The following is a 13,614-nucleotide window of genomic DNA, read 5'->3' as shown; positions in this document are numbered from 1 at the left end:
GATATTAAACCAGTAAACATCTCACAAAAAATTTCATAGTTACAGCTTTGTTGTGCAATGTGGAATATAACTTCACAAAAATGTAAGGTAGTGAATTTGTAATATATACACATTTCTTTATTTGTGGAAATTATGCATATTTGAAAACAAGTGAATGATGTCCTAGTGTCAGTACGAATAAGTAGTTGTTGAATTTGCCCTTGATACAGTTATAACCAAGACTTTGTATTCATTCAAGTCATGGAATAAGTGACTGACAGTTCTAAACAGAAAGTTACAATCCCAAATTGAGAAAGAATGAAGATATTTGTTAGGGAAAATTACATAGCCATATATGCGTATCAGATTGTAATTTTTAAAGAGTACATATAGAAGATCATAGCAAATGAAAAAATTGGAAAAGTGCACTTGAAAATTACTTCAAATTGTGTCACAAATAAGGTGGCTTGTAAGTCTTCTTCCCAAATCTTGGTTTTGGTGCATAAATCCTTAGTTCTTCATGACCACAACAGGAAACTAAAGTTGGAGCTGAAGAAATTGGAACACTCATAGCACTGTGGGACAATGGATGAATACAGTGGGACATCATTTTCAGCATGAACCCAAGATTTTTATTTTTAATGCTGCTATTTAAGTACACACAGTAGTACACAAGTTATGATAAATGTTGGGTTGTATGCCCGTTATCAAATAATGGAGTAATGATCAGTTTCCATCATGCATTATCTTTAATTCACACTAATGTTCAGGAATCTCATTCATTCCTTACTGTTAGCCAAACTTTCTTTAATTGTATAGAATATTGCCAGGGCCTACAGTTTTAGGATTGCAAGGTTTTTACGCTGCATTTAATACCAGATTGTCTTTTAGTATTCAGAGATTACATTGAGGTTCTAGGAGATAGGATGGATTTGCTATGCCTGATTTTTATGAAAAGCTTTTCAAAGATAACTTTTTGTAGGATCTGCTTACTTCTGTTCCCCCCCCCCCCCACTCTACCCCTCCATATGATACTTTATTGTAGTGTAATACTTTGAGGACACTCTTTTTAGCAAAATGTATTTTTACTATATATTCACCCTTATTAGGTTCTGTTAGGGGAATTGGTAGTGACAGGTTTCAAAGCAGAAATCTTTTTATGCTTATTTTTTAGTATATAATAAGATAATTTCAGGTACATTTTAACAACCGGGGTTTCCCTGATGAATCATTAAAATAAGTGAGTGGGCTGGAAGGTAATACTAACTTTTCTCAGTACTGCCCTATTTTACCCTGCTGGGTTATTGTGGCTTTTTAAATAGAAGCCTGCGTGTTGGAGTTGGTGGGTGGAGGTGCAGAAGGGACAGGGTCAGTAAGAAAATACCAGGTAAACCTCTGATGACCTATTGGGAAGTCCTACTCAAATTTTATTTTCCCCAACTTACGGCATTTAGTGTTTCACTTCACTGGTTTCTGCCCTGCCAAACTGAACTCTTAAAAATATTGTGTATAGCCAAATAGAAAATATATTTGGAGCAACTGATTGAAGTGTAAGGTACCAAGCCATGTGTGGATTAGCCTGTGGAATCGATTTCTCATGTGTGTGGGATTCAAACCGTTAAACCATCATCACTGAAACCATACCTTCCTACAGCTAATAGCAGTAAGGTGTCTGTGGAATTTATTAATACAACAGTTCCTCTGATTTAAAATTATTACCTGGTATTTGGTTGGAAAATTATTTGAATATTATAAGTAACTGAATTGACATCATATATGAAGGCTAATTATGGGTTTCTAATGTGATTTAGGTTTTGTTTTAAAAATTCACATGATGTGTTTATACTTAGCACATCTTTTTCAATAAATCATTGGCATATTGCAAATTTCCTTTCTGACTACTGTTAAAAAAATAACTATGGCAGCAGTTGTAACTGCTAGAAGAGGTAGACTAAAATGTAGTTCACCTTGAAAATGGCTCAGGGAATAAAGAAATTGGGTCAAGCTTAAAATAAATGCAGGTACAGTGACAAAAAGTTTTAATAAAAATTTAAAAATATTCACAGCATTGGTTTCAGGCTACTTTTGTTCTTGGTGATCTTATCAATGCATTATTAGTTTTTAATTGAGATGACACTAATGGCACTTTTTCATTTTGGTCAAAATGTTCATATGAAACATTTTTGTGATTTTTTTCACTATGTGTCTGCTTTTAATCGTAAATATAAATTTTTAGAAAGGCAGACAATTCTTCGATAGATCATTTGACCTCTGGTGATCTTAAATAGAATTTGAAGTGGTTTAAAATTCCTATGTCATAGATATCACTTTGACTCATTTATATTGCCAATTTAATGTGTAGCATTTAGCCATGTATCATTAAATCATAGTATTGATAATGAATTAAACTTTCATAAAGCTTTAATAGTGTAGTAGATTCTCATTCATCTGGCATCATTGGGGAATAAAATATGCTGAAGAAATGAGTTTTTTTTTTTTTTTTTTAACGGAAGCTCACTGTGTTAAGCAGAAAAACTTAAAAGTTGATAAAAATTTATCTGACACACTTTGTATGTTCTTTTTGGGAGCAAGAGTGGATTGGCCATTTACTTTTTTCTTTACATTATAAAATATTAACAGTCTAGTGTCATGCAGAAAGGACATGGGCTTTCTGATCGATATTTGTTCCTCACATGAGAAGTTCTCTAGTTGTTGTTTTTCCTTTGAAATAAATGCCACACCCCTAATTCTGACATCCTTACTCCTTTTCTGCGGTGGTGCTTGTGATAATGCTTTAACAGATGGATGAACACTCAGGCACCTATGTAAGACCTTTGGCTGTGTCTAGGCTTGCCTACCATGTTTTGGCAAACACCTGGCCACAACCTCGGGCTGTAAAGGAGACCCTCTTCTTGCTTCGGAGGAAGCATTTTCAGTGTCAAGGATGCTGCTCCCCAGCGTTCACTCCCTAGGAGCCATTGGTAGTGGTGCCTGATGTCTGTACCCACCTGTTCACCTGTGCTTGGGAGCATCTGTGCTGTCAGGGTGACCACCTGCAGTTTTCTGGGACTGTTGCTAAAATGAGCAAATAATGTACTCCCTTTATCTTTTAGCAAATTCCAGCATAACAGCAAAAATTCTTTTTAACAAAGTGTTTTTTTTTTTTCCAACCTCATGCTCGTTTGTTTCAAGCAGTGCTTTCTAAAAACTCAAGCACAGCAAGAGTATTTGCACTGTTCTTTAATGTGCTATAAATGACATTTGGTTTGAATCTTATATTTAAAAATCAGCTTCCTCTCTTTTGCTTGCACCTAATGGGAATCATCTTTCTTCCAGGTTGTGCTTTAAGAAGACTATAGGGAAGAACACATTTTCTTCTTGCCACAAAAGTTGCAATAGAAGTAAGTAGGGGAACTGCCAGGATATGTCTGTCTCCACAAAACAAGCAGAACAAATTTCCATGAATCAAAGCCACTAAGTATAGTTTTCAGAGATGGTAGGACATAGTTACTCTCCCTAGAAAAATACCCAAAATGCAGGCACACCCATTGGCCACTAGAAAAATGCTCAAGTAAATGCTAGTTCAAACCTGTACATTTCACTCTTCTTACTGAGCTATTAAAGGGGTGGAAATCTACTATAGCTATAATCTTTTTTTCCCCTTTTCTATTTTTCGACCTCCCACATGCTTGGTGTTCAGTTCTGCTTACTGAATGTCTTGAATCTCTAGCAGCACCTACACATACTGCCTCCACATTGGCTTATGATTTGCAGATAACTCATGATTCAGACCCATAAGAAACATTTGTAAATATATGGCATGATATGTGCTCTAGATTAATCATGAAAAGGAGCAAAGGACTGAAGAATACAGAAAGCTTTTTTCCCTTCTAATATTGATGTTGCCTTCTTTGAGGTTATATGAGTGAAATATTCTTTGGAGTGGCTTAGATCACATTCCATCACTTGGGGAAATATCTCAGGTCATTTTTACAATAACCTTTATCTCTTAAAAAATTTTTTTTAATGTTTATTTATATCTGAGAGAGAGAGAGATAGCGTGAGTGGGGGAGGGGCAGAGAGAGAGGGAGACACAGAATCTGAAACAGGCTCCAGGCTCTGCTGTCAGCACAGAGCCTGATGCGGGGCTTGAACTCATGAGCCGCGAGATCATGACCTGAGCTGAAGTCGGATGCTTAACCGACTGAGCCACCCACGCGCCCCTACAACAACCTTTTAAGGATATACAGGGCATAGACACCTTAGTGTGATTAAATCAGAGGAAATAAACCTAGATAGAGATATATGTGGTATGATCTAGTAAGCAAATTAATGTTAACTGCTTTTAGTCTGTCTTAGAACCTTTGATATAATTTTCAAGATTGCCTTATACTGTTCTCTTGGTTAACTTTCTAGAAGGTTCCATTATTTGAAGGATTAATGACTACCATTTTCTTAAATTTATCTTATTGAACATTGCATTTATTAAAGGTAGTCTCCAACTGGCCTGAAAAAAACCAAGCTTCTGCATAGCTCAGCCCCTGAGCTAACTTCTTCCCACAATACCTGTGGGGCTCTCACATTCTTATTTGAAATACAAGCTGCTGCTGATGAATGAGTAACACTCCCTGCACTTCAAATGCTTATGTGTATCCACCTTTCCCACTGTCCTTGGTTGAGAGGTGACCGTGATTGAAAATTACTGATTTTAAAATGTAGGAGAATTCCAAGATATCTTTCCCCCTTAAGTAAGATGATTTGTACTAATACTGGGAGGGGCAAAATATCTTATTACTGTCTGTTAGTTACTATGCTTCAATTTTATCTTCACAGCACACCTCTGAGGTTGGTATTGTTATTCCCATTTTAGAGAAGGCGAGACTGAGTCCTACAGCCTTGGGTAACTTGCCCAAGGTCACTCAGCTCTAAGGCACATTGCTGAGCTTCAGACTTGTATCTCCCTGTCCGCAAGGTTCATGTCTTTTCCACCGAGGAACACTGCTTCTTATTCTGTAGATGACTGAAATATGTACTTGTATATTTTTCTCCAAAAATGCTCAGTGGAAGATCAGACATCAAGAACTAAGCATTTTTTCACTCTAGTTGTTTCTTTGAGAACCATCTGAGACTTCTTGCTTTGAAATGCAATGTTAAGTAGGCATTGCTTTGATTGAGCAAGGTGAAGTAGAGTTTTATTAATGAAAAGCATCATTGAGTTGTTGAGACTAACAATTTTGTGGAACAACATTATTAAGAAAAGCAATATGCTGTTTAATGAATGGTGTTTACTTAAATCATAAAGGAAAATTAAAAAATCTGGAATATTTTTTAAACAGTGTAGTATTTATGTACAGAGTGATGTTTCTTCCTTCTTACAGGAAATAGCATATAATTTGAAATGTATGTGGACTTTTTTTACATTCACACATATTTTTATTTCCCTGAGCACATTAACAAAAGTCATTTTATTAAACCAAAAAATTGCTTTGATAGCTAACTCTCTGCGATGAAAATTTTGCCATGTCTTTAGTTTTATTATTTATTTATTTAATGCTTATTCATTTATGAGAGAGAGAGAGAGACAGACAGAATAGAATATGAAGTAGGCTGCAGGCTCTGAGCTGTCAGCAGAGAGCCCAATTTGGGGCTCGAACCCACAAACTGCAAGAACATGACCTGAGCTGAAGTCGGAAGCTTAACCAACTGAGCCACCCAGGAGCCCCAAATTTTACTATCTTTAATAACAACATTACTTTATCTCTCTTGATGGGATGGTTGTTTACAGAAAGGTTGTAGAAGCCTTGCTGGTTCATAGGCATATAGCTTTACTCCGTTGGTTTACCTTTGCAGGTGGGATATTTATTGGTGATAGTGGGAAGTGGTCAAGATATGTGCAATGTCTCAAGAAATTGTATCTTAAGATTTTTAACACTAGAGAATTGAGATGTGAATATGAATGTGCTTTCTTCCTCTTTTCTTTATTTTTGAGAGAGAGAGAGAAAGAGAGAGAGAAAACTTGTGCGGGCGGGGGAGGGGCAGACAGCGAGGGAGACAGAATCTGAAGCAGGCGCCAGGCTCGGAGCTGTCAGCACAGAGCCCGATACGGGGCTCAAACTCATGAACTGCGAGATCATGACCTGAGTCCAAGTCAGATGCTTAATCGACTGAGCCTCCCAGGTGCCCCATGTGCTTTTTTTGGTTAAATATGGTTCACTGGGGGCAGTGATAGCTGGTGAATTGAAAGGTGATTAATATGAGAGTGACAGAGTCAGAAAATTTCTGAGTTGAAAAGGTCCTCACAAATGAAGGGCTCTTGGAGTGGAAGTCATAGGAGATGAGTTCAGTGACTGTCTGAGAGTAGTAGAGCTCTAGGCCAACCACTTCTGTGGTTACTGAGTCAGGGTCGAAGCCATTCCAACCAGGAAGTGAGTGATCATAGCAGGAGAGGGCTTTAAACTTCCTGGGGTTGGAGAAAAAACGGAGTCATTGTGGAAGCAATCTTAGGGCATGAGGAAAACAGAAAAATAAGCATCCCTTATTTCCTTTTATTAACAAAAATGATGTAAAGGTATTGATTACAAAAATATAAATCCTAAGCGTTAATACACTTTTTTAAAAAGTGGGACATGCGTATTTAAAAAAAAAAATAAGTGTCTTTAAATTATTTGTATTTGCCTTTTGGGTACACTATTTTAACTTCTTTTTATTTAAAAATATCTTTATAAACACACACATATATATGTTGGAACAAATATTTTTTTGCTTATTATTTAGAATCTGTGAAGTCTTAAAAGGACCGATGAGTATTCTCATCATTGAAGCGTTCTATGGAGGGTCCCATAAACAGCTGGCGGATCTGCTCCAAGAAGAGTTAGAAGACTGTGTCCTTTATTCCCTTCCTGCAAAGAAATGGCATTGGAGAGCGCGCACATCGGCTTTATACTTCTCCCAGAATATTCCCATCAGTGAACAGTACAGGTAATCAGCTCAGGCTGCGCTGTCAGCCTGTTTTTAATGTACTTGTTGTAAGGATGTTGCTTCTCTGTCAGCGTCTATGAGATTTTTCTCCAGCCATGGAATTGGTCAGTCTGACTAAGGACATGTCCCTTTAGACACAGTAGAGCAGCAGGGTACATTTTACACTCTGAGGACATCGGCTAGTAGGAAAATGGCCTCATTCTGAACCTACAAGCCTTTGCTCATTTGTCTTGTGATTTTATCCTATGCACGTGTGTGGGTGTGGATGACATTTTTTGGCCTGAGGGAAGAGTTGATCTTGGGCACGTTTGTTGTTGTTGTTGTTGTTGTTGTTCCATAAGCTCCAGTGTCTCTTTTAGTGAGTGTGCTGTTTTGGTTTAGTTTATTGTGTCTGCTCTGTGCTAGGAGCTGAGGTTGTAAAGACGGAGGTGACCAAGATCTGTGCCCTTGAAGCTTTAAAGACTGTTGAGGTAGAGATAGACAGGCAAGTGCAATGTGAGCATGAAAAAATGGAGGAGTTGGTTTTGATGTTGCGAAGTAGGAACACAGTGTGGAGTTGGTAACCTTTGCCTAAAGGATGAATAGATTATGGGGACACAGGACTCAGTTGTGAATTCTGATTTGTCAGGAAGTGCGAAGTAGGGGTGCCTATCAGAGATTCTTATGGGACACACTGGAAAGATGGATGAGAAATACTGATTGCATCTGGTGAGGACCAAGTAGAGTAGAGTACTGAACATCCCTACCTCCCTATTGTATCCATATTTATGGCCATGTGTCTCCTGCTTGTTAAACAGTGGAAGATTATCCTACTGTGGTTTATGTACCTGTTGTTCCTACCAATCTGGGCCCTTCTGTGTAGGGCTGCATTGGTTTAAGCAGGAGTGGGGAGTGCCAGGCTGATAACGCAGTTAGGGCAGACAGGTTGTTAGAGAGAGGGCATGACTGTCGTGCTCACCTTTGCTTCAGCAGCCATGTCTGTCTTGCTTGTAGGTGGGGCAATCACTAGGGAGACAAGACCTTGGGATTTAAATGTAGGTTGCTGTTCTTAGTAGTAATTTGGGGGATTCAGAGAATACCCCGTTTGGCGGATGAAAATCATGCCTCATGTCTGAGAATTCAGATTATCAGGTAGAATAACAGTGAGCGCTCAAGTCACCTTGCTTGGGATTATAAAGGTAAAATGCTGTTTGAGGGACAAAAATATTGTGTATTTTTCTAATCTAAAGTGTATTTTTCCTTATATACTTCAGTGTTTTGTATTCTGATATCACTAAGTGAATATCGTTCACTAACAGTATTAGAAATTTCAATGAGTGTATCAATATAAAAGTTTTAAAGGCAATGGTAAGACGGTTGCTGTGTTAAAACCTGACTGTTTATAGTTGCTTTCACATCTCATTTAATTGTGTTTTCACAGCACCAACTGTATTATATTACTTAAGGTCACGTAATCCGGTTAGCTTTACGGCACATTTTCATTTAACGTTACCATTTGATACAATACATTTCTACAACGATTTGAACATTGAAATGAACCATTTCTCTGTCTGCTGTTAGATTTCATTTTGATTATGCAGTTTTTCAGAATGAAATGACTGTATCACAGATATATGTGTACGGATAGCATCCGCACACACACACACACTCCTGTGCCTGTGGCTTCTCCGCTCCCTGTGAGGACTGAAGGATCTGAGGTAAAACATCACGTTGCTCTTTGAAGCAGTCTTGCTTGGGAGGTCAGTTTCTGAAAGATTGTGATGTGAAGTTTTACTCCCTGATGGCCACAACCTACAGGTCCCAACAGTGCTATCTAAGATCTTTCAAGGTTAGTCACCGCAAGACATCACCGCGGCTGTGCAGTTAGCTGCATTAATCTAATCAGACTTCACTGAAAGATACCTCACCAGTTGAACTTACAGTTGTATTTGACCAATGATAACTTATCTACTCTTTTTGAATACTTTTGGAAAAATAGCAACAGCTTGAAAACTTACACTAAGTTAAAAAAAATATGCTCACTCAATCCTACATGGAAGTACAAGAAGAGTCTTTTGTTACACCAGATAAACTGATCTCTGTGGAGATTTTTAAAGATATGAAGGGTACCTGGGCGGCTCAGTCAGGTGAATGGTTAACTCTTGATTTCCACTCAGGTCACGATTCCAGGGTCGTGGGATCACCCCCGAGTTGGGCTCTGTGCTGAGCATCGGAGCCTGCTTAGGATTCTCTCTCTCTCTTTCTCTCTCTCTCTTAAAAACACAAAGAACAAAGTAACTTTTGGAGAGCCAGGTGAATCAGTCAGTTAGATGTTGGACTCTTGATTTTGGCTCAGGTTGTGGCTGAGATCGTAAGATCGAGCCCATATTCAGCACTGCACTTGGTGTGGAGCCTGCTTGGGATTCTCTCTCTGTCTCTCTGTCTCTGTCTCTCTCTCTCTCTCTCTCTCTCTCTGTCTCTCTCTCACCTGCTCCCTCTCCCCCCCCCTCTTTCTCTCTCCCTCTTTACTCCTCCCCTGCTTGAGCATATGCTCTCTCTCTAAAATAAAATAAAAATATGAAAAGTTTTTGTTTTTTAGTTACTCTATTTATTTGGCAAATGAAATCCTCAAAATTCATAAAGCACTGTTATTACCTACTATGCAAAATTACTCTAAACAGGTAGGGACTGTGTCTAATGAGAAACACCCTGAATGTAGGTACATGTGTTACTTTTCTCAGCTTCTGTGCATGTAGTCATTAATGTTGTGAGCTTATTATCCAGAAATTATTTTATTACTAAAGGAATAAATGTTTCATCCCAGTTACTCAGTTTGATTCTGCTTTATCCTGACAGCTGAAAGAATACATCATGATTCACATTTGGAGCTGTTTAATTTTATCAGAGGTTACAAAAGCCCCAAAAGTTATTTTTCTTAAAAGTGGTTGGTAATTATTGTTTCATTGGTTATATTAGAGTTTTGCCTTCTGGAAACTGTGGAATGCAGAAAAGTGTTTTTGAGGATGGGCCTTAAATTTTGTGTTCTGAAATGTATGAGTCATTTGTCCCAAGAGTGGTATTTCGACTTTCTTAGATATACCTAGACTAGGCATCGAAGATACTGTATGTATTTTCTTCTTCGTGCAGTATCTTTACTGAACTGAAACAATCACTGTTACTGAAAATCATTTTTTCACTCTCAGCTGCTTACAGTTATATTTTTCATTCCATCTGAGGTATTGTGGCAGATTCTCATCATTGGCCACTTAACAGCCCTTCTTCCTTGTTAATCACACTTTTCTTTGGAGTGGCTAAGTACCCCCTGGGAGTGAAGCAGGATTGACCTGAGTTCGTCATTATGATCCCATTCTCTGCCCAGTTTCCCCCGCTTTCCTTGTGGTTAGTGCTAGACAGTCACTAGGTTTTGGCAAATTAGATTTAAGTGGATGACTTCTGGGGGTTCTTCCAAAAAAGTTGGTTTTGTTTTGCTTTTAGTTATGGAAGGAGAAAGCCATTTTCCTTTCCTGCGTGTGACAGTGGTTGTGCTGTCTACAACTGTGAGGTGACAGGATGAGGACAAAGTGCCTGGGCTCCCAAAAATGGCTGATGGAAGGCTGGACAGAGCACGGATTAGACTTCCATTTTGAACAATAGAGCCACCTAGACACCTGAAAACCCACCATGTCTAAAACATCTGGAAATGATTCATGAAGTGTAACAAATTTCCTTTTAAGTCCATAGCTGAGCAAAGTAAGAGAGGATCTGAAGAAGGATCTGGAAATTAGAGTGGTAGCTGGCCTTGAAGCTGTGGTTGCCTCGTTTTCATAAAGGAGTTGACATAACTGGTTAACTTAGTTATGTTACATTCTGAAATGAAATATCATGCAGCTCTGACCTGAATTAGGAAGCTTTCTGTGTCTCTTATGGGAACCTCTCCAAGATCTTTTCGGTGACGAAAAGTAATGTTCCAAACAATGTTATTAGGTGTTGTCTTTGGTATAAAGAAAGGAGGTGATCAGAACAATACGGTGGAAGAGTATACGGGAAATGAGTAAACACAGTAGTGTGAATATCAAGGTGGCAGAGGATGTCATTGCCCACCCGTGCCCCTCCGACCTTTCCCTTTCGGTGTGCTCCAGCCAGCTTCCCACTGCTGGCATCTCTTTGCCTGAGGGAGCCGTGCTTTGCCAGTGCACGCAGCAGGCTGGGAGCAGCCCTCCACACATGACCTTCACCCCTCGGATGAAATCATTCTGAAGCGTGTGCAGAAGAGAAAGCACTCACAAGGATTCCTTAAACACCCTGTACGTCAGAAAATGTGCAGGCGTGATTCCACATAACTCCCGGGTCACAGAAGAAATTGTAATGGACAGTACAAAATGGGACTGGATCATAATGAACATATTGTATATCACAGGGCAGGTTGTATCTAAATTGACAGTCACAGCCACATCATCTTTAATAACTTTATTTTTGTTAATTTTTAATCGTGCTATGCAGGCCTCGAAAGCTTGTGGTGCAGAGCAGGGACCCTCTTACTTGAATCTAGGAGTGGTATTGGGAAGAAAAGAATAAGAAGGGGGAAAAATAGTGAAGTTGGAAGCAGATTTTATAGTGGAGATGAAAACACTAAGAGTTGATTTGAGATAATAAAATAAACACAGGCATGTTTTTGTTTTGTCTTGTTTTGTTTTTTTAAAGGCACAATTTTTGGAATGACAAAAATACAACTACTGATATGGCACAGATCAATAAAAAGGGGAAATGCTCTTAAGAGTCTTATGTTAATAGAGTTGAAACCTTACGTGAAATAGTGAATTTCTTAGAAAAACATAACTTACAAAAACTCCTAAAATGAAACAGAAAGTCTGAATGGAATTCTAATCATCAGAGATGCTGCTGCATTAGCTCAGAGTCTACGTGACGGAGGCTGGGTCCCCGTACTGGGTTGGTTTACTGCACTGGTACCACCCTGCCTCTTTCTACACCTGTGTTGCTTGAGATGGAGTGTCTAGGTTTTTAGGTTTTCTGTTTCCTGATAGGCATAAAATCCTAACTGTTAATAGATGTTGATTATCATTATGATACCTTTTCCTTCCCTACCCTGACCCCTTCCCCCTCCCCCCGCCCCCTTTTTAATGTCCAAGGAGGGGTGAGGAAAGCAAATAGTTGGGTAGGAATTAAATTGAATGAAAGTTCACTTGGGTGAAGGAATGCATCGAGTAAAATTAAAGCTTTCAGTGATATGTGGCTATTGATAACTTTGTTACGATTTGCCATAATCTTTAATGGTACCATGACTGTGGCCTTTTACTAAGCAAATTCTCTTTCAAGGACTGTGTCATTTTTTTCCCCACAAATGAACTATTCTCTGCAAAACATTGAATGTAACTTTCTATGGGAAAATGAACATTTTTAGCTGATATGAACTGTGTATGCTTGTTGTTTGTAGTTAGCCCTTGTGAATAAAGGCATGGCTACACTAGTGGGTATAGGTGAATCAGCACAGAAGGTGGTGGTTTCTCAAACAATTCTTTTGTAAATTAGTAATTTAAATTATTCCTTGCTTGACAGTTATGGCTTATTTTGACTTGTTACCTTTTCTTAAAAGTATAACTTTCTGAATAATATATTACTACTTTAATCATGAAACATTCTTTTATTAAAATATACCTTTCTGAGTAATTTGATATAATTTTAGTCATGTAAACACCCTTTTTAAAGATTATTTTTTAATTTAAATCCAAGTAGTTAACATATAGTGTAATAATGATTTCAGGAATAGAATTTAGTGATTCTTCACTTACATACAATACCCAGTGCTCATCCCAACAAGTGCCCTCTTTAATGGCCATCGCCCACTTAGCCTGTTTATTCTCTGTATTTACAAATCTATTATGGTTTGTCTCCCTCTCTGTTATTATCTTATTTTTGCTTCTCTTCCCCCATGTTCATCTGTTTTGTTTCTTAAATTCCACAGATGAGTGAAATAGACAAATACCTTTTTCTGACTGACTTATTTCTCTTAGCATAATACACTCTAGTTCCATCCATATTGTTACAGATGGCAAGATTTTATTGTTTTTGATATCCGAGTAATATTCCATTGTGTGTGTGTGTGTGTGTGTGTGTGTGTGTGTGTGTGTATGTACCACATCCTCTTTTTTTTAATGTGTTGTTGATAACTTTTACATTTATTTATTTATGTTGAGAGAGAGAGAGAGAGATTGACATTGCAAGTGGGGAAGGGGCAAAGAGAGGGAGAGACAGAATCCCAAGCAGGCTCTGCACTGTCAGCACAGAGCCTGACATGGGGCTCGAACTCATGAACCATGAGGTCATGACCTGATCTGAGATCAAGAGTCGGACACTTAACTGACTGAGCCACCCAGGCGCTCCCCACATCTTCTTTATCCATTCTTCAGTCAATGTACATTTGGGCTCTTTCCATACTTTGGCTATTGTTGATAATAGTGCTGCTATAAACATTGGAGTGCATGTGCCCCTTCGAATCAGCATTTTTATATCCTTTGAATAAATACCTAGTAGTGCAATTGCTGAGTCGTAGGGTAGTTCTATTTTTAATTTGTTGGGGAGGCTCCATACTGTTTTCCAGAGTGGCTGCATCAGTTTGCATTCCCATCATCAGTGCAGAAGGGTTCCTGTTCCTCTACATCC

General features: G+C 38.5%; 1 protein-coding gene across 1 annotated transcript in view; it reads left to right on the top strand.

Annotated features, from left to right (window-relative positions):
* GTDC1 (glycosyltransferase like domain containing 1) overlaps positions 1-13,614 on the top strand; it is a 297,275-nt gene that overhangs the window by 24,518 nt on the left and 259,143 nt on the right. The window contains exons 3-4 of the mRNA XM_042994400.1: positions 3,316-3,380; positions 6,754-6,957. Coding sequence (XP_042850334.1) covers positions 6,779-6,957 — 179 coding nt within the window. The 5' untranslated portion in view covers positions 3,316-3,380; positions 6,754-6,778. The remainder of the gene's footprint in view (positions 1-3,315; positions 3,381-6,753; positions 6,958-13,614) is intronic.

Source organism: Panthera tigris, chromosome C1 (genome assembly GCF_018350195.1).
Source record: "Panthera tigris isolate Pti1 chromosome C1, P.tigris_Pti1_mat1.1, whole genome shotgun sequence".
NCBI classification, from domain to species: Eukaryota; Metazoa; Chordata; class Mammalia; order Carnivora; family Felidae; genus Panthera; species Panthera tigris.
This window is presented reverse-complemented; position numbering and strand designations above follow the sequence as displayed.